Source organism: Maniola hyperantus, chromosome 7, assembly GCF_902806685.2.
Source record: "Maniola hyperantus chromosome 7, iAphHyp1.2, whole genome shotgun sequence".
NCBI lineage: Eukaryota > Metazoa > Arthropoda > Insecta > Lepidoptera > Nymphalidae > Maniola > Maniola hyperantus.
Window position 1 is genome coordinate 6257781 of NC_048542.1, and position 18946 is coordinate 6276726.

An 18946-nucleotide genomic window follows, 5' to 3' on the forward strand; every position below is an offset into this window, starting at 1 on the left:
TTCCCCGTTTTGTGAATCTAAAATTATACAAACTAGAGCCGACGGGGGTAACCTGATACTTCTGCCCCCTCTGGGGGTAACGCGGAACGTATGCCGCTCAATACTGAATAGGGGACCGGTTTATGCAAGAGAGAGGGAGGCTCTATGAAATTTAAAAAACTATAAATTACTTTTAATAGTAATATAAGTATAGGTTTTGATTCCCTTTTCTTGACAGACACCTCAGATAGACAATGAAGTGATCCTATAAGGGTTTTTTTACCTTTTTGAGGAACGGAACCTTAAAAATTACTAATTATGAAAGTAAGTACCCACATACCATCATACTGATTGTGTACAGTTTCATTTTAACATAATTCCAAAAAAAATTGTTGCCAAAGTTATACGTAGTACAATATTTATATAAGTACCTATAGGTTCTGTAATGTGGGTAAGAACATAGAAACAACATAGAAATCACTTTAGTGATAAGGTCACATTTTGTGAATAATGGGTACTATTTCCTATGTGATTGTACTTTTTATGCAATAACAAATAAACGAAAAATGTTTCCACCCAACATAACGCCGTCCCAGCAAGGTGCAGGCCTCAGTACAATCACTTACGCAATTGTTTAAACAATGCAGTAATAAAATATCAGATTACGAATAAAATGCGCATCCCGCCGCCATTGTGCGCATAGGGGCAGACTCCGATGCGCTTTTAGAACTGGGTAATTATACACGAAGCATGCTGGGTTATACGACATTTTTATTATTTTTGATTTTTGCAGATGCCGCTTGAAACTGTGATGCTTAGTATGAAATTAAAAGCAACAATCGATAGATAGGTTTCAGGAATATGTTGAAGTACCTACTTAGTTAAAATTCTCAGGACAAGTATCTGCGTTGTAAAAGTGTTAAAAGAAATCGCCGGGCTGTAGTCTGTCTGTCTGCTAGCTTTTCACGGCCCATCCGTTTAGGTATCTGATTTTGACGAGGTACAAAAATAGACCTATACCTATCCAGCAGTGGACGTCTAACGGTTGACAATGAATAATAATGATGATGACAGAAATAGCTTATATCCCGGGGGAGGCTTTGATCCCTTTAATTTTCCGGGAGAAAAAGTAGCCTATGTAATTATCCAGGTCTTTAGCTAGGTAATTATACCTGTAAATGGAAAAAATCACGTCGATCCGTCGCGTTGCTCCGTTGCGGCGTGATTGAAGGACAAACCAACAAAGAAACACACTTATAATACGGGTAGGATATCGCCGGGCTTCCTATTTATAAAATTTCCAATAAATTGTTATCATCCCCGATCGACACCCAAAGATTACGGGCCACACGCATTTTCACACATCGCTAACTAATAATAAACCATTAAATTGGATTTCGGTTAATTTATAACCGCCGTGTGGTCGGTGTTGCCCGCTACAGGCTACTTGCATTACGTCAAACCTCTTCACAACTCTAATCAGCCGGAATGGATGAAAAATGAGGCTTCGATTTTTGCGTTGCGTTATTATGGGTGTTTTTGATTCTTTAGTAAGGATGAATGATGTTTATTTTCAACACAAACTTGCTTTTGAAAGCTCTCTTATTTCTTAATAGGTACTTAAGTATTGTTTATATAGAAAAAGCTCACAATCCGCTGTAGATACAAACCTTCTTCGTAACAAAATGCTGATAAAATATATTGTGATCATCATCATCATCATCATCAGCCTCTGGACGTCCACTGTTGGACATAGGCCTTCCCTAAAGAGCGCCACCACACCCGGTCCTCAGCCTTCCTCATCCAGCCACTTCCCGCCAGGGATCGATCCCGGGCTCTAACTTTTCGGAGCTAACGGTGCGGTGTAAGCCTGAGAGTTCTCCATAGGTAATGTTCTCAAAGGTGTGTGAAGTTTGCCATTTCGCGTGGTGGACTACGGCCTAACTACACCCTTCTCATTCTGAACACAGACCTGTACTCAGTAGTGGGCCAGCGAACGGGTTGAGCATGATGATGATGATTACATTAATTTATAATACCTAACATAAGTAATAACTAATTAATTACCTAGTTGTTTGTTTATTCTACGTACTTAGGTATCCTCGTAGTAATAACGTACAGATAACAAGAGGATGTTTAGTGTAGTTAAAATAATTGTATATCTACCTACCTACAGATCAGTAACATAACCTACCTAGGTAGGTACAGTCAGCAACAAAGCTAGGTTTGCACCCACCATGTACCTACCTACAAGCGACTGTGGCGGGTACAAACCTAGCTTTTTGTTGCTGATCCTACGTAAATAATTTTAATTTTTAAGTTAGCTTAGTTAGGTACCTACTTATTTCAGCGATAAAATCCTTAAAAGCTCACATGTACCTAGGTATTGAATTGAGCCGACTCAAAAACTCGTCATTTGAATCAACTGAAAGTAAACTTCAGACTGAATAGCCAGTTGCAGTAGGTAAGTACGCGACAATCGGAGCAAAATGGCAATCGGGGTGGAAACGCCCCGCACACACAGCCCCCGCGCTAACCCGGTGCGGACGAGCGCGGGTGACGTGCGGGTTTGCGGGGCGTCCCTCGGCTTCGTACCCCAATTGCCATCTCGACCTGTCGCGGACTATAGTTGCAAGTGGCGTCGCCTCGGCGCGGCGGCGCCAACATCATCTAGGGATAATCCCTATTTGTTGTCTGTGTGTGCAGGAATTTATTTTATTTATTTATTTTTGCTTTCTTCACGCGCGTTTGGACGGATTATTTTAATTTGCGATGAACGTTGCAAGATAAACAAATTGTTTATGCTGATTTAGGTTTGCTTCTTTTTTGTTTTAAATATTTTGAGTTGGTAGGTAGGTATATGTACTAGGTTTGTAGAGAGTTAAATACTTTCATAGGACTGTCGACCTGTTTCACAAAATTACGTAGGATCGAGATCCATTAATCGAAATCCTGGTTTTACAAGAAATACCTACCTACCTATAATTTGTCTCAAGCTTTGAGCTTCATCAAGCTTTCTTAAGTTCTTGCAATTCACGAAGGCGAGTTGCTCATGCTTGTGTTTAGGTATCGGTAGGTATACCTACCGTATAAGTAAGGCACACTGAATGTGTGCGTTTGCGAGCGCTTGCTCGCGACTGATTGGTCCGACATGCACGCACACTTACACAATGCCCGTGTATCCAACGTAACTACAAGTAAAGTCCACTCGCATTCGTGAATTGCAAGAACTGTAGTTAGATACCTACCTACTGACATTTTGTATCTAATCAGGAATACCTAGGTGAGGTAGGATCTACTCATAAAAATCTACCCAAATATTATTCAGAAGCGTAAATAATGACTAGGTAAGTTAGGTAAGTAGGTAGGTCTGTGTCGCAATTCGGAAACTTCTAAAGGTTTCATTTTTATATGGAGTCTAAAAGATTTTTCGCTTCCCCGCTCATCTTCACTAAATCCGGCGACAACAAACAAACTGACAGAGACATTCTCACTTTTAATCCTATTGTCATTATAATGGCTGATGAGTCTGTATCTATACAACCTATAGGTACCTACCTACCTGCTGATCTAATCTATAGGTAGATACATTATATTGAACAAATAGATCAGAAAGATAGTGAAAGGGATACCACGACTTGGTGTCTTTTTGATTCAGACGAAACGAAGGTAATTCCGAGGATTTTTTTTGTTTTAATTTATAAACTTAACCTGCAATTGAACCTGCTGACACGTGATGATACCCTAGAAAATATGATTGCCTAGAAAATGGAAAATGCGTGCCTGGAAATCCCTATTCACTCTTGACTTGAAGATAGGTAGGTACCTATAGTACCTATACTTACCTACCTACTTAATATTAAAAGTAGAAGAGAAAACTGTTGTCGAAAGGGCGTTCCATATCATAGCGTGGGTTCGAATTAGAAACGAGGAGGCAAATCGCTTATAGTACCTAGGTAGGTATACGTAAGTACTTACTACGTATCTATCTACGGCTAATAGGTCGATGTGTACAAAAAAGCGAGTTTTGCAATCCACATCTTGGCGCCAGCCTTTGCAAACAAATCCTAAAATAATATTGGCAAATCAATCTGCAGTAGGTAGGTACCTACATAATAACCCTGCCTATTCCAGCTACAGGCACTGGAGGCGAGGCGAAGACGCCGTTCACAATTAAAATTACTTAATTAAACTTTGAGAGATACCTACAATAAAAACAGTTTACAAGTTAAGTAAGTACTTATACTTCAAATGTTGTTATTCACAAACGTAGGTAGGTATACCTACAATAGCAAAACAAATCACAGTTTTTCGAGATAAATCAATATAAATGTTTCTTTCGCAGTTGCCTTCGTTGGACGATGCTCGCCTTGATTGGACCCCTAGGTTGCCATCAGTGGACTTCGACAAAGACTAGGTAGGAATCGAGACGACCTATGATATTTATTACTTACGAGTATCATTAGCACCTAATAAACAACATTTTTGCAACTCAAGTGGGCACAGGTTCTCTAATTCAGCGCGTTTCACTTGTTTTTATAACAAAAAAAAATAAAAAAAACATCCTACGGTCAAATTGAGAACCTCCTCCTTTTTTGAAGTCGGTTAAAAAGAGATGGTCCCATAAACATTTTTGCTTCCAACTCCTCATTCTTGATGCAGTAAAGGTATAATGCACTCCTAAGCCATGGGAATACATTAACTGTAAGTAGGCAGTGAATTGATGTTGCAGGTAAATAGTAAGTATTTAGGTTTATGCTCCACAAGTTCTACAAAGTTCTTCGTTCTCAGAGTCCTTTTCAAACCTAATGATGATGATACTTTACTTCTACTTACGTCGTGGGAATGCACAAACTGTTTATTGTGAATTGATATTGAAACTAAAAGTACCAAGTACCTACAGACTTCATCTTCAGCTTTGAACTGAAACAACAAAGAATAAATGAAAACTTCCGTCAAAAGTTACCATGACTTGACTGGTCCAAAGATAGAAACAAATAATGGTAAGTACATTCATGGCAACTAGGTACTTCATACAAAAAAAATGTTATAAAAGAGGAAAAATAATAATACCTAAGTACCTATTATACTATAGCCCTATTTTTCAAATACAGTTTTCTTCAAGATTAGACATTCTAATATTTTAATTTAATTACGCTCAATCGAACGTAAAATATGCAATGATGACAGTTTTTCGGTATAATACCTAACTTTTACTTCCCGGGGATCGAAAACACACTTAGGTAGGTAGGTAGGTACCCACGTTATTCATTGCCGAGTCTCACCTCACACTACAAGTGAGGTTCCAGTATGGTGCTGGGGGTGCATGGCCGTAAGCGATGTACTCTGGTGTGGTTAGTTTTTGAAGTAGAAAGCGCGGGTCCAATGATCGCAACTTTCCCCTATATCCGCACGCGGCGGCGGGCGCCTCTCTTTATCTATCTAAGTATATCTACTACAGCGCACACTTTAGGAACCTCTGCACTATAGAGACTAGAGCAAAGGTAGGTAAGTATCCCAGGATTCATACCTGCGTAACTGTCAATCCATTCTCCAGCCTCCATCTTCCTAGGTTATAGGATAAGGTTGGGCATAACGGCATTTAACTATTTATTTAATTTAATAGCTGTACTTTAGATAGGTAATTGTTATAGCTTATCTATCTATCCCTCAGTGGCAGTGTTGGGATCACAAATATTGCTCCAAGTACAAAATAGTACCTACTTTATCTGTTCCTTCTAGTAATCTCCCTTCGAAATTCAAATGACATTTATACAGAGGCGTGTCTCAGGCGTTATCTCTCCCCACCAATCAGAATCCAAGGATCACCCTCGCAGGATAACAGTACCTACGATTGGACCATCCGTTCACACGCAATCGATCCTTTGATCCTAGATAGTATAAGCGTCTCTTTCATTTATATTTATCCTTGTATCCTTGAACGGATATCTATCTCGTTTTTTGTGTTTGTCTCCTCGTATCGTTATCTCTTTCGTTTATATAAAAGTATAGATTTGCTTGCTCTTTTTATTACATTGTCGGTAATAATTCCCGTTTAGTTTATTGACGGCTTGATATAGCCACAGCTTAGGTAAGTACCTACCTACCTAGTTATTTAAATAAGTGCCTAAGAGCTTACTGTGGGCGAACAAAAAGTTATTACCAGTCACCACAGGAATACCTACCTAGGTACCTAGGCTAGGTACCTACGTTGAATTATATTAGAGGATAGTTTTTTTTTTTTTTTTTTAGGATAGAATATTGGAGTATCCAGACAGTGACCAGACACTGAAATAAAGAATAAGTACCTACCTATTTACTCGTACCGGTACAGTACCTATCTAAGTATCTATAAGTAGGTACCTACCTATTACCTATCAAGTTACTACACGTGTACCTACTAAGTACACGGTTATCTAGATACCTACCTACCGCTTCTCAAGCTCAATGAATAGAAAAGTTTGCAAAGAACATGCTAAAAATATGTAAGCATGTGCATCATGCAGGTCACAGAAGTAGGATATTATTTTCACAATGGTTGATATTTTACGTTGAGCTTTGGATAAAATATCTAGGAAGTGTACAATTTATGAAACTTATGTCTGTTAGTAGGTAGGTACATTTTATATTTCAATTTTTTCATTTCAAGTTTCTCCTTTATTTTCATTTTTCAAGATTCAAATTTCTAGCGCCATCTAGTGTCATTTTAAGACAACTGATTCATTGTTCTGTGGAGTGCCATCTATTGGAGGTAGCATTAACTGCTAATTCGTTTTAAGAACTGGTAACGCTGCTGTCTACTGGATGGCAGTGTTCTTGTTATGTATTTTTGATTAGATTTGATTTTCTTGAAAATCTATATTTATCTATTTTAAAAGATGTAAAATAAAAATCTGCATTTTGGGAAATAGATTTTGTAGATAAGAGACATCTAACATTCCAAAGTCATAATAAATGTATTGGTAAATAATGGCAATACAAGGTGACGAAACTGACGCGTGTCAAATGTCAATGTTTGCAAATGACATTTAGGCGCGACGTGTTGATCTGTTGACGTTTTGTTTTGTAATTTTCTGTAATTTTGCTTCGTGGTTTCACTTTTATATACGTGTCAAGTGAGTTTGAGCGTATTTGGCTTTTAGAGCCTTTAATTTTAAGATAACTGTAAGTACAAATTGTTTAATAACTGTATTAGTTAGTGTGGAATTCATGTCATGTTGAGAAGAGGTATTTCCAAGTTAGTGCGAATGAAAAATCATTTGTTTACTTAGATAGTGGAAAGTGGAACGCTGTAACGTTTTCTCCAGAACATTTAAAGACTTCTTAATTTACCGTAAAATCCACGTTGATGCAATACAATTACAATTACATACCTATTTGGTTAGTAAGTTGACTGCACAAGAGCTGCATGATGGTGATAGTTTACCTCTACCTTTCCTTGAATTGTTTGCGAGCTAACAGCTGTCTCAATACACAATTACACATGTATTAAATAAATTGTTTATCATTCAAAGAATTGTGCGTAGTTGCAAAAAACAGACACTGTGTGTGTAAGCGTGTCAACTCATAAGTCAATTTATTTAATGGTGTTTTTGTTACATTTTAATAATATGAAGATTTTATTTGGTATTTTGCAGTTAGGAGTCAAAGTATCTTTGTCTAAATGCAATCTTTGTAGAGCATAATAAAACAGCTGTATTTTTTTTAAAGTTCCACTCGCACTGACTTTTCACATTTACTTACAGATATGTTTCTGTGTACAAAACCAGCATCTATAACAATTAAGAGTCTAAGACAATAATTGGATTCTAGTTAAATACATTAACATTCTAAGATGAAGAAGTAATTTGCCGGTGTATTATCTTTTAATTTAAATAATTATGTATTGTTTTCAGGACAAATATAAATATTAATCAAACAAAATGGCACCCAAACAGAGGATGCGCATCGCCAACGAGATTGCCAGCAAAAACATCACACAGAGAGGAAATGTACCCAAATCAACTAAGGTATTTTTTAACCATCTAAATCCTATATCCAATGTTTATTAGATAAGTTAGTTATCTATTGTTTATATTATACATACTTAAATAACTGCCCTCTTTTGCCTCCAATAATTGAAATGAATTTTTAATTCAATTTTTGGTTTTGGGTCAACGTTCTACACCAAATACCAAAATTTCAGGTTTGTGACTCATTTCGTCTACAAGCTAGAGACCTGTGACACATGGACAGACAGACATCAGAGATACACAATAGTGCTCCGGGTGTAGTCCTGTTGTCCCCGTTATCGATATCCCCGTTAACGGGGACATCGGGATTTGAATTAAATTATTAAAAACTTATCCCGTTGTCCCCGTTGTCGTTTCTGTTTAACGGGGACAACAGTATTTGAATAAAATTATTGAAAATCTATCCCGTTGTCCCCGTTCTCTATTCCCCTTCAACGGGGACTGCGGTAAATGAATAAAATTGTTAAAAACTCTTTCCGTTGTTTCCGTACTCTGCCCCCGTTAACAGTATCCGAGAGTCAATTCCACAGTCTTATGGAATCTTGCTATGGGGTAAAGCAGCAGATATTGGAAAAAAATCGTATTACAAAAAAGGGCAATACGTGCAATTTATAATTTAAAACCGCGCGATTCCCTAGGAGAGAAATTTAAGGAAATAGATATTCTTATAGTAGCTTCTCAATATATTTACAATAATATAATAATTTTTGTTAAACATAACATTCTCCGTTACAAAAAAACGGTGATTTCCACGACAGACTAGCTAGGAACCGTAATAAACTTGCAACTCCTACGCTTATCTAAGATTTTTTTACGAAAACATAGAGGTTTTTTTACAGAGGTAAAATTGGAGTTAAAAGGTTATATGAAAGTCCTATGTTTTTGAAGTTATAGGTATGAAAATCGCCAATAGGCTTGAGTTATTTTGGAAAATCCCCTCTTAAGGTTTGTAGAATAGGGGATGAAATTTTGTAAGCGAATATTCTTTTTAAGGGGTAAGTTTTTGTATCAAATGTAATGTAATAAGTGCTTCTATAAACAATGTAAATTGTTTATAGAAGCACTATTATTATGTATTAAGAAATAGACGGAATGACACACTTTTTAAACCTTCGTGGTTTTTTGCTGTGTCTAAATTAGATTTGTTAAACATTCTTTATGTTGGTAATTAAAAAAAAAAAAAAAAGTATCTGATAAAGAAAGATTTTACGAAAATGGAATGTATTTTTGTAAAATCTTTCTTTTTCAGATGGGGGTGAAATGGGGGTTGAAAGGTTACATGAAAAACCTATGTTTTTGAAGTAATAGATATGAAAATTGGCATTTAGGTATTCTGGGTTCTGTGCCTTAAGGTGAGTAGGTTAGTGACGCCTTTTGCAGCGGGAAAATTTCTGATCTCATGAGAAACCAGAAATTTTACGCGGTCGAAGTCGCGGGATTATCTAAAATGATTTATACAGATTTTTATTATTTAAAGCTAGTAACCTAAATGACAATTTTCACGTCTCTAACTTCAAAAACATAGGTCTTTCATACAACCATTGACCCCCCTTTCATCCCCATAGGGGGGAATCTTCTTACCTGATACCTACCCCCTAGAAAGAACTTACGTTTCAAATTGCAAGTTAAAATAACAATATTTAAAACTTTTCTATAAAACTATTTTACCACCCTTACGAGGGGAATTTCCCAAACTGACTTATACAGATTTTTATTATTTAAACTTAATAACCTAAATGTCGATTTTTACTTCAGTGAGTGAGTGATATTTCTATATACACGGTGAAATTTTAGTGTTTGTCTTCCCGCAGCAGAACGATTTGCCCTCAGTAGTACTATGGAAATTTTGAGTTAAACTTAAAAAATACAAATGTTTTTATCTTAAAATAAAAAAAAATCGACAACTCTAAAGTGTGAGAAACAGTAGTACCTCCCTAGATGTAACGTGAATAGTGGGTAGGTACATCCACTGGAACCACGCTGTCAATAAAGTGAAAAAGTTTAGAGCAAAATAAGCTCTCGCGCGTAGTGATATGGCATAAACTAGCCTGCACGCACGTGGTATCACTATTGGTTCGAGGTCTCTCTCGAGGTCTTTTCTCGATTGTAAATTTGTCATTTTTGACTCAAATATTTTTATTTATTTATAAATCGATTGTAATACCACGACAATCATTTTGCTTTGGGGAAAACAACCATTAAAATTTCAGCGTGTATATGTCGCAGGTATATTGTCAAAGCAGTGATATTATAATTTCAGTAGTGATATTATAATTAAACGGTAGATTGTCAATCGACTTCATTTCTCAAAATTTAACGGTCTGGTTTTAGTGTCATTGTAATGTCACGGGGACACTATAGTGATATTGTAAGGCAATGATATTTTGACAATTTGCTGGTCATTATGAGGCCGTCTCTGATTCAATGTCAATTTTGCAATCATAGAGTTATAAGTACTATTGTACTAATATCATAGAAAGTAATAAGATACTTTTCTGGAGGAGGACTTTTTTGACCAATCAGAATGCTCGACGTCTCCCACTGCCAACTTCACTCATAATAAATAAATAATGAATAAATAAATAAATATCTTTATTTGCAAAAAGATTTGGCACGTACGACTTTGACCACTGGCTCCCAAAGAAGTACTTAGTTTAATTAAATAATAATGTCGACTCTCGGATACTGTCAAAGGGAGCAGAGTACGAAAACAACGGAAAGAGTTTTTAACAATTTTGTTCATTTACCGCAGTCCCCGTTGAAGGGGAATTGATAACGGGGACAACGGGATAAGTTTTTAATAATTTTATTCAAATCCCGATGTCCCCGTTAAACGGAAATGACAACGGGGACAACGGGATAAGTTTTTAATAATTTTATTCAAATCCCGATGTCCCCGTTAACGGGGATACGGCTAACGGGGACAACGGGACTACATGGTGCTCCGTTTTTATCCCTTGGGTACGGAACCCTAAAAAGTAGACAAGAAATACGTATGAATAAATCCTAACAAGTGAGGTTTGACCCTGTTTACATTCAAATATATCCTCTCATGTTACAGTGTTTCTGTAAAATTCGGTTTAATTTTGAGTTCACTGTTAAAGCACTGTTAGCTCAAGTTTAGCTATACTATAAATAAAAGATCACACACACAAAGTGTCAAACTACACTGCCACCGTTTCAAGTTTCCTGGTAACTGAATTGTGAATCGCAAAGCTACTTTCATACAAAGTTATCTATCTATCATCTTCTTCTTCACTCTGGGCTGGTTTCCCCACTTTAAGTTTCATTTGTGCATATCTTTTTTTTATCATATCTATCATATCATCTATAAATTCCATACTTGACGCCACCCAAAATTTCACCTGTGGGTGCCCTTATTTTTTGCCACTAACTTGACTAACTAATGTTTGTGAATTGACTTCAGTTTTCCACCTCATTTTGTAATCATTGTTTAAAGAAAATTGGATATATGTATGTTATCATGCTTTAATGACTCCCAAATCAATTCTTATCTAATCATTCACACATTAATGTAGTAACCAATTAGTGTTTTTATTATGGCTTCTTTCTTGTAATTAGTAGTTTCGATTTCATAATAATAATCAGAAATAATTTAGTATTGTGAAAACAAGTTGTTCATGAAATAACAGACACATTTCCAGATTTATATTAGTAGGAATATTCTTTTCACTTTACCCACTATGAGAATAAGTGGAAGATATCAGAGGGACATGCTTCTTCGTCCAGTTCTTTCTTCACAAGTGAACAAAAAAAGAGACAGTAAATAAATACTTACCTAATTTAAACATTCTCATTACAGGAAAAGGACGACCAATACCCCGTAGCACCCTGGTTAATTGGACTCTTCGTCTTCGTAGTCTGCGGCTCTGCTGTATTCCAAATCATCCAGTCTATTAGATTGGCCTAAACCCCTCTCTGTGATTCCCCGACTGATAATTTTAGAAACCAGTTGCAACTTGTGGCATAGATTTGTCTCTTTCTTTTCTATATTGCTGTTGCAACTTGTGGCATAGGTTTGTCTCTTTCTTTTCTATATTGCTGTTGCAACTTGTGGCATAGGTTTGTCTCTTTCATTTCTATATTGCTAAAAGCAGGATGTAAATATACTTTCGCTTTCTTATTTTTATATGCAATTTTCAATTTTATACCCATACACTGTTTAATAATTATTTTCTCTAGGAATGATTCCAATTCATATAACTAATTACATGATATTTCAACTTAATTTTACATTACCTGTGCCACATAAAAAAAAACAACCATGCCACCTTGTGTCTATTAAATATTTTGTTCTAGTAAAAGTATTTGATACACCCAAGGATATATCTGCATATTTCTAACTAAATTGCTTACATAGTTGCATATAAATAGTTTAGTGTAAGCACAGTTTAATTATAATCTCAAAAAACTTGTATATGTACTATATTCTTGTATATTGTAATTTGTAAATTAAAATCTAAAGGCTAGGGATGCACTGTTCAACTTTGATTATCTTTGTAATATCAACTACGATTAATCTTAAAGTTTGTTTTAAAATGACTTTTTGAGCAAATATTTCAGAATTCTTACAATGATAACTTTTGAGCAGCAATATTTTTTAAAACAAAGTTGCTCGTTGGATTTCTAGCCCTTATTATAAAGCAAGGTTTTCACTATTGTGGGGCATTGTAATGCTTTTTTCCCCATTGACAAAGTCAATATACCTAGTTTAGATTATTATCTTCAAAGGAAAGATGCCACTAGTTACTCTGCAATAGTGAAACCTTGCTTTGAGATAGCATTTCGATATATTATTGAATTTATTTTCCATTCCTAATAATTGTTTTATGACCAAGTTATGAAAGACGCACAAGAAAAAACTTTGTGCTGCAAAGTTATTGTGAATGTATTTTAATGATTTTAGTCCAATTTTAATGATTTGAGTATTTTTATCCTCGCCACGTGAAATTATTTGTCGGTTCTATTTTTTATGTTAAATATAATTTATTTGAATAAATACAGTATATTTGTCAACTAGAACTCTTTTATTTACTGTACCTTTAGGGCGCCTTCATATTTGCCGCAAAGTGCCGCGCGGAGGCAGCCGCAGCCGCAGCTTTGTAAATCCATATAATTTCTATTGATGAACTGCGCGGCCGCAGCGCAGGTATAGCGCTACAGTCGCGCGTTTTTTATTTATATGGATTTAAAAAGCCGCACTGCCTCCGCGCGGCTGCTCGCAAAACAACTATTACAATCTGAACACGAGGCGTAAGTTTTGTATATCTTGCATATCTGTGACATGCGCAAAGCGCCCTGTTGCAACTTCACACTGGACTTCTTGTTTTGCCATCACTCTTGGAATTAAGCTAATGTGTGTCTCAAGCTCACTTCACTTTACGGAATATAAATCATATTATAGTCCGGTCAAAACAGAAAGTAAAAATTTGGTACGCATGTTGGGAACATCAATATAAATCGATGGGGACTTTTCAAGTCCCCATCGGCCAAGTGCGAGTCGGTCTTGCACACGAAGGTTTCCGTATCATAGTACAAGAAATAACACTTGATTTTTTTTCATGGTTGCCATTTTAGAAACTTTATTATTTGTTGTTATAGCGGCAATAAAAATACATATTCTGTGAAAATTTCAACTCTCTACCTATTACGGTTCACAAGATACAGCCTGTTGACAGACAGACAGACGGTCGGACAGCGGAGGCTTATTAATAGAGTCCCGTTGGCACCCTTCGGGTACGGAACCCTAAAAAGCGTTCAGACAGCGAATCGTGTAGACGGCCAGCCGAGCTACAAAATCGCCATCGCATTCTGCAATGTGACGTGCTTCGTACTGTTCCATGATGGTTCCATGTAGTTCGAAATTGGAAATCATACGGTGTGCGTAATCCCAGCAAAATAATGTCGAATTTCTGGATTTGAGTTGGATATATTTTTAGTGCGTAACGTCGTGTAATTGTGCGTGAAAGTTTTAAATTTGTGCGTCCAACCAATAAGTAGATATTCGAAAAAAACGCGTTCTGCCAGCCATACGTCATCCCAGCTACACATTTTTTTCCCAATGGACGTACGAGAAAAAAAATAGGTCCATGAATTAGTGCGTTTTAAGAGGTAAATGTGCGTGCTAAAATTAAATTTGTGCGTCATAACACTTCGAAGATATTCAGTTTTTTGCTGGGATGACGTTTAACCATTTCTTATATCTCTTAAACGGTTAAACGTATAGACGTGATTTTTTTTACACATGTTGCTATGAATTTGTGCGTAATGTTTGTAAAAACAGAATTTAAAAAAAAATTACCGTTCAGTTTTTATAATTAAAAAATAAAATCACGTTATTAGGTCCTATTACTTTAAATATGACCTCTAAAGATAAACTTATACCGTTGATTTGTCCCTTATAACGGCCCACAGTATCTTATCAAGTTTCATTGGAGTATTTTAAGTATTTATTGAATTATGAAGAAAATTACTACGACAGGACACGATATTTTTAGACATTTAATTGGTCGAGTTTTTTATGAGTTGCCTAATTAAAATTTCTACCAATAATTAGTGCGTCAGCTCATTTATCCATCTGCAAAAATATAGCCCAATACACAGATAAATTATAGAGATATAATCAAAAACCTATAAGATGCGCAATACAATGATAAACCGACAAAGTTTGAATAGCCACAAAAAAGCGACCGTGTCATATATCGTGCTAACCTTCCAAAATTGATAGTATATTTAGCAATAACAATAACAAATAGCAATTTTATATTAAAAAAAAAACAATTTATTTATTAGGTATTCGTTTATTCGTATCTTGATAGCATCTCTTGAAACAATATTTCTACATTTCGTTTTCGAGAGCATCAGAGTTAAATCGTTTCAAAATTATCATACATTTAAAACTATATAATACAAAAATTTACAAATAACATAATTGTCATGTGATATGTGATACTTAGAAATAGAGCCCAATTGTTACACCTACCATAATTTACAAATAGATACATTTTATAAAATTAAATCTGATTAATTATTTTTTTAAGATTTTTGTCATCTCGAGGCTTAGTGTGAGTCTGACAACTTTGATAGAGTTCGAGTATCGAAATACTATTTTTATTATACCGCTTAGGGCATTGGCTGTAATATGGACGAATTCTATGTACCTATTAATGTGTGGCCCTGGGCCCATCTGACGTTATAGTCAATAGTGTACGATGTTCAAAATAGGTGTCGCTCTACGAACTTGTACCTACTAACCTATGTACCTACCTACTAAGAATTAATTTGCAAAATGAAATTGTACTTGTTGTATTTCTGCTACAAGAATGAATGGGTTCAAAAGGGCTTTATTTCTACATAGTGTGGCCTTAATAATAATAGATAATAGAATTACAATTAATTTGAGCACCTATAGTAGCACCGATTTTGGCCATCTTTAGAATGGAGATCTTGTTTAATATTAAAATGAAACATTTTGCGGGTAACCTACTTAAAATTACACGATGGGTAGGTAGGTGCCAAAATAATATTAGGTAAGCTCAACAGCTTAATTATTATTGTATAAGGTAGTCTTTCAACGTAGGTACACGTTATAAGGGATCTCGCGCACTAACAGTCCAAGTCCAAGACTACTCCAATTAGATCTATCACTTGATATCACTCACTTCGATCGCACACTTGGTCACTTAGTCTAATTCGGCGTTAACATCTAGCTTGGGTCCAATGGTCCTGGACTTGAACTATACTAGTGCGCGAAGATCCCTTAAAACATAATAACTATTGGGCAATGTGTGTTAGATACACAAAAGAGTAATAGATAAATGGCTTATTTTATAGGTCGCTAGAAACGCGATTCGGGATTCGCTGTGCGGGTGATTTATGAAGTCACACCAAAACCCGCATATGAGGTTTTAGGAGGACGCATGCGTTTTTAACAACCAATGAAAACATGCCTTCAAAATACTTTCAAAATTTTCTGCTTTTTTTACATAGGTAGGTACTACTAACTACTACATAGGTACGAATACTGAATAAGTACTTAGTGCTTGATCACAATAAAATAAGATAAATACTAAATAGTGTAGCAAGGTGAATGTCGTCTGTGTATGTCGTATAGTCTGATTCCGCTCTTCGTAAATCATTTCAATGTCGTTTCTCCTAAATATATGGTGGAATCGTTCGAAAACTCTCGGCCTCTGTTTTACAATAATATTAATCACCTATATGACACGGGGTTACTTGAAATATACATTTTAAAATAAAGCAAAGTTCTAGTAAAGTGATATGGAGGCGACATTTCCTATGTGACTACTTGTATATTTTTTGTGACTCTTACGTACATACATACTTACTCTTACGTACGTACATAATACTAAATTTGAAATAATATAATACAACTACTCTATTTTAAAGTATCATAGATGGCCTCGTTGGGATATGTACCATTCAAATGGATACTATTGCTAAAACTTAAAGAATTATCTTTACTAAGGTGAACCTCTGTGGTTTCTAAGGTTTGATTCTCAACTGGGTAATCGTCCATATTGCTAGTTATTTCTAATCTAATAGCGTGGAGTATTGGATCCGCACTCTTACTTTTATCACGTTCCCAAGAATCTATTGCTATAGATACATCATTTTTACTTCCCGTTTCATCGAGTTCACTGGATGCAACGCTCGAATTATCCAACTCAAAATCTGTAGTTTTCTCTATGACCACAACTTCGATGTGCCTAAAAGAATTATCTTGGTTTATACTCAACTGTCTAGCTCTTTCGTCGTTCCGATTAATGATTTCTTGTTTGACATTGCATATCACAGGGTCCGTTGCAAGTACATCTACATTGTAGTCGTAATTGTCTTCTTCACTGGTTTTATTACCATTGGGTGTACAAATTTCAGCATATATGTTATCGGAACTTGAATCAATATCTAATTTTTCCTCTTCTAAATGAACAGCATCCGCTACTTGACCATATGGTAAATCTTCAATAACAGGTAACTTTCGCTTTTGAATAGAAGATATAGATCGCCTTAGCTTCTTCTGTATTTGAGGTTCTTCTTCCGATATATCTACGGGAACTGAATCTTCTATTTCAGATTTGGGCGTAGGCGCCCTGGGTTTATCAATTTTCTTTCTAAAATTAACGAGCTTCTCAGTTTCGCTGGAGCGCTCGGTTTTGGTAGGCATACTGTTGCTGTTGTTAGTTTCTTTTTTGTCGCTAGGCTTTTTAGGGTGCAGTAAATTTGAGGTGGACTTACTTAATACCCTTTTTGTTTTAACATGAAATTCAGAACATAATTTTTCAGTGATGAATGAGTGTTGCTTATAATTTATTTCGAAGTCATTATCATTATAAAGTGAGCCAGCTCCAAACATATTGATATCTTCGCAGCTTTGTATTTGGTTATAGGACTCTGATTTTACCATAGCCTTTTCGGGTATTAAATCCGGTTGTATCCTTTGTCGTCTTTCGAGATTCGTGTTGGATTTTGTTGCTGATGATTTCTTTAGCATATTTTCATCTAACGATTTTAGTTTTCTTCCAGAACTCGAATCACTTTCCATTGAACCACAATAGTTTATTTGATCTACACTAAGGTTTTTGCGTCCATGCTTCATGTTGATACCACTGTCTTCCTCTTCCGTGCAGGAGCCGTCTGGCATGCCTGTCTGTACCGAGACTGATTTTGTCAGTACTGGTTTCTTATGACTGGAACTACATTGACTAGTACCCATTTCAGATGAAGACGTAGTGAGACTTTTATAGGAGTGACTCTTTTCAGCTGTCCCATCATTCTTTCGAAACGCTCCAAACCGATCTTCAATAAGTTTAGCCATGTCTTGATATCGTTCAATTGAACTATGTTTTTCACCCAATGGATCAAAGGGATCTTTAATATCTCTATATTTTTCACTGTTTTCTATAGCTGTTATTTTGTCGTTTAACTTTTCTGTGCTCTTTAACAGTTTTAAATTTTTGAACCAATTTCCCTTCTTCTTTTCCGAGTCTTCTCTAAATACGTGCATTTTATCACTAGTAAACTGTTCCGAATCTACTTTCTCTTCACTTTTATCATCCTTACCTTCATCGTCACTATAAACATCGTAGTTCATATGCTCGAGTTCGTTTTTACTTAAAAATATTATGGAACCCTCCGTTTCATCAGGTATATCTTTTAATACTTTATCACTTTTACCGAATAGTCTCGTCGGGTCTAGCTTTAAGCCTTGGAGAGTGAATTTCTTTTCTTTTTCAAACTTAACTGGTTCGTGGTCTTCTTTGATAAGGTCCTCGGCTGTTTTTGCTTTGCTTACGACAGTCGAGTTTGCGTACGAGATCTGCCTGATCCAGTTGTCAACGTTCAGTTGACAGAAGGTTAGTGCTTTCTGCAGGCGAGCGGACAGAAACATTCTCTTTTCATTTTCGAATCCGAGCTGCGTTCTACGGACCTTGATGTTGCTGTTCAATGGTAGCAATTGTAGCGTCTCCTTCGCATGGTACCGCGGATCCACTTGCTTGCTCGGACTCGACGGCAAGGAGTTATATTCTGGTAGAGTACACATAACTAATACTGGCTCTGTGCTTGCCGATCGCAGGAGTAGATCGTCTGAAATTAAAATATACAAAATTAACCATGTTTTTCTAAGCATATATAAACACAAAAATTGTCTGTAGGTATTGTAAATGATGTATTCTTATAAATAGATTACATTACAATCAGGTATGATTTATCGGTGTGTACGTACATTACAAAAGACTAAATTTAATGAAACAAGTTGAACTGGTCAGCGAACCTAGTAGAGCTAGTTTATTTATAGGATCATCTCTCAACGTGGTGCCAGCAATAGCGATTATTATCGTTATTTTATCGACCATATCGGTAAATTACCTGGCGCAATTATGATATCAGCGTAGAATTTTGTAACTTCGTAG

At 35.9% G+C, this 18946-nt stretch overlaps 2 protein-coding genes across 4 annotated transcripts in view; one reads left to right on the forward strand and one right to left on the reverse strand.

Moving 5' to 3' along the window:
• Positions 1 to 7006: 7006 nt before the first annotated feature.
• Positions 7007 to 13028, forward strand: LOC117983617 (stress-associated endoplasmic reticulum protein 2). 3 transcript variants are annotated; one of them, XM_069499917.1, is made up of 4 exons: positions 7007 to 7143; positions 7875 to 7988; positions 11815 to 11963; positions 12056 to 13028. In XM_069499917.1, exons 2-3 carry the CDS (start codon positions 7902 to 7904, stop codon positions 11920 to 11922), a joined length of 195 nt encoding a protein of 64 aa, XP_069356018.1. In that variant the 5' UTR covers positions 7007 to 7143; positions 7875 to 7901; the 3' UTR covers positions 11923 to 11963; positions 12056 to 13028. The 3 variants fall into 3 exon arrangements, with proteins under 3 accessions (XP_069356018.1, XP_034826125.1, XP_069356019.1); XM_034970234.2 differs by having other exon boundaries at positions 11815 to 13028; XM_069499918.1 differs by lacking the exon at positions 7007 to 7143 and adding an exon at positions 7217 to 7359 and having other exon boundaries at positions 11815 to 13028.
• A 1770-nt stretch (positions 13029 to 14798) lies between these two features.
• B4 overlaps positions 14799 to 18946 on the reverse strand; it is a 104608-nt gene continuing 100460 nt past the window's right edge. Inside the window, exon 6 of the mRNA XM_069499874.1 lies at positions 14799 to 18620. Within this exon, the coding sequence (XP_069355975.1) occupies positions 16411 to 18620 (2210 nt within the window). The 3' untranslated portion in view covers positions 14799 to 16410. The remainder of the gene's footprint in view (positions 18621 to 18946) is intronic.

Excerpts from the sequence above, each read along its gene's own strand:
- LOC117983617 (XM_034970234.2), top strand. The coding sequence starts at position 7,902 with ATGGCACCCAAACAGAGGATGCGCATCGCCAACGAGATTGCCAGCAAA. Across the intron at positions 7,989-11,814 it reads ATGTACCCAAATCAACTAAG|GAAAAGGACGACCAATACCC; the intron begins GTATTTTTTAAC and ends TTCTCATTACAG.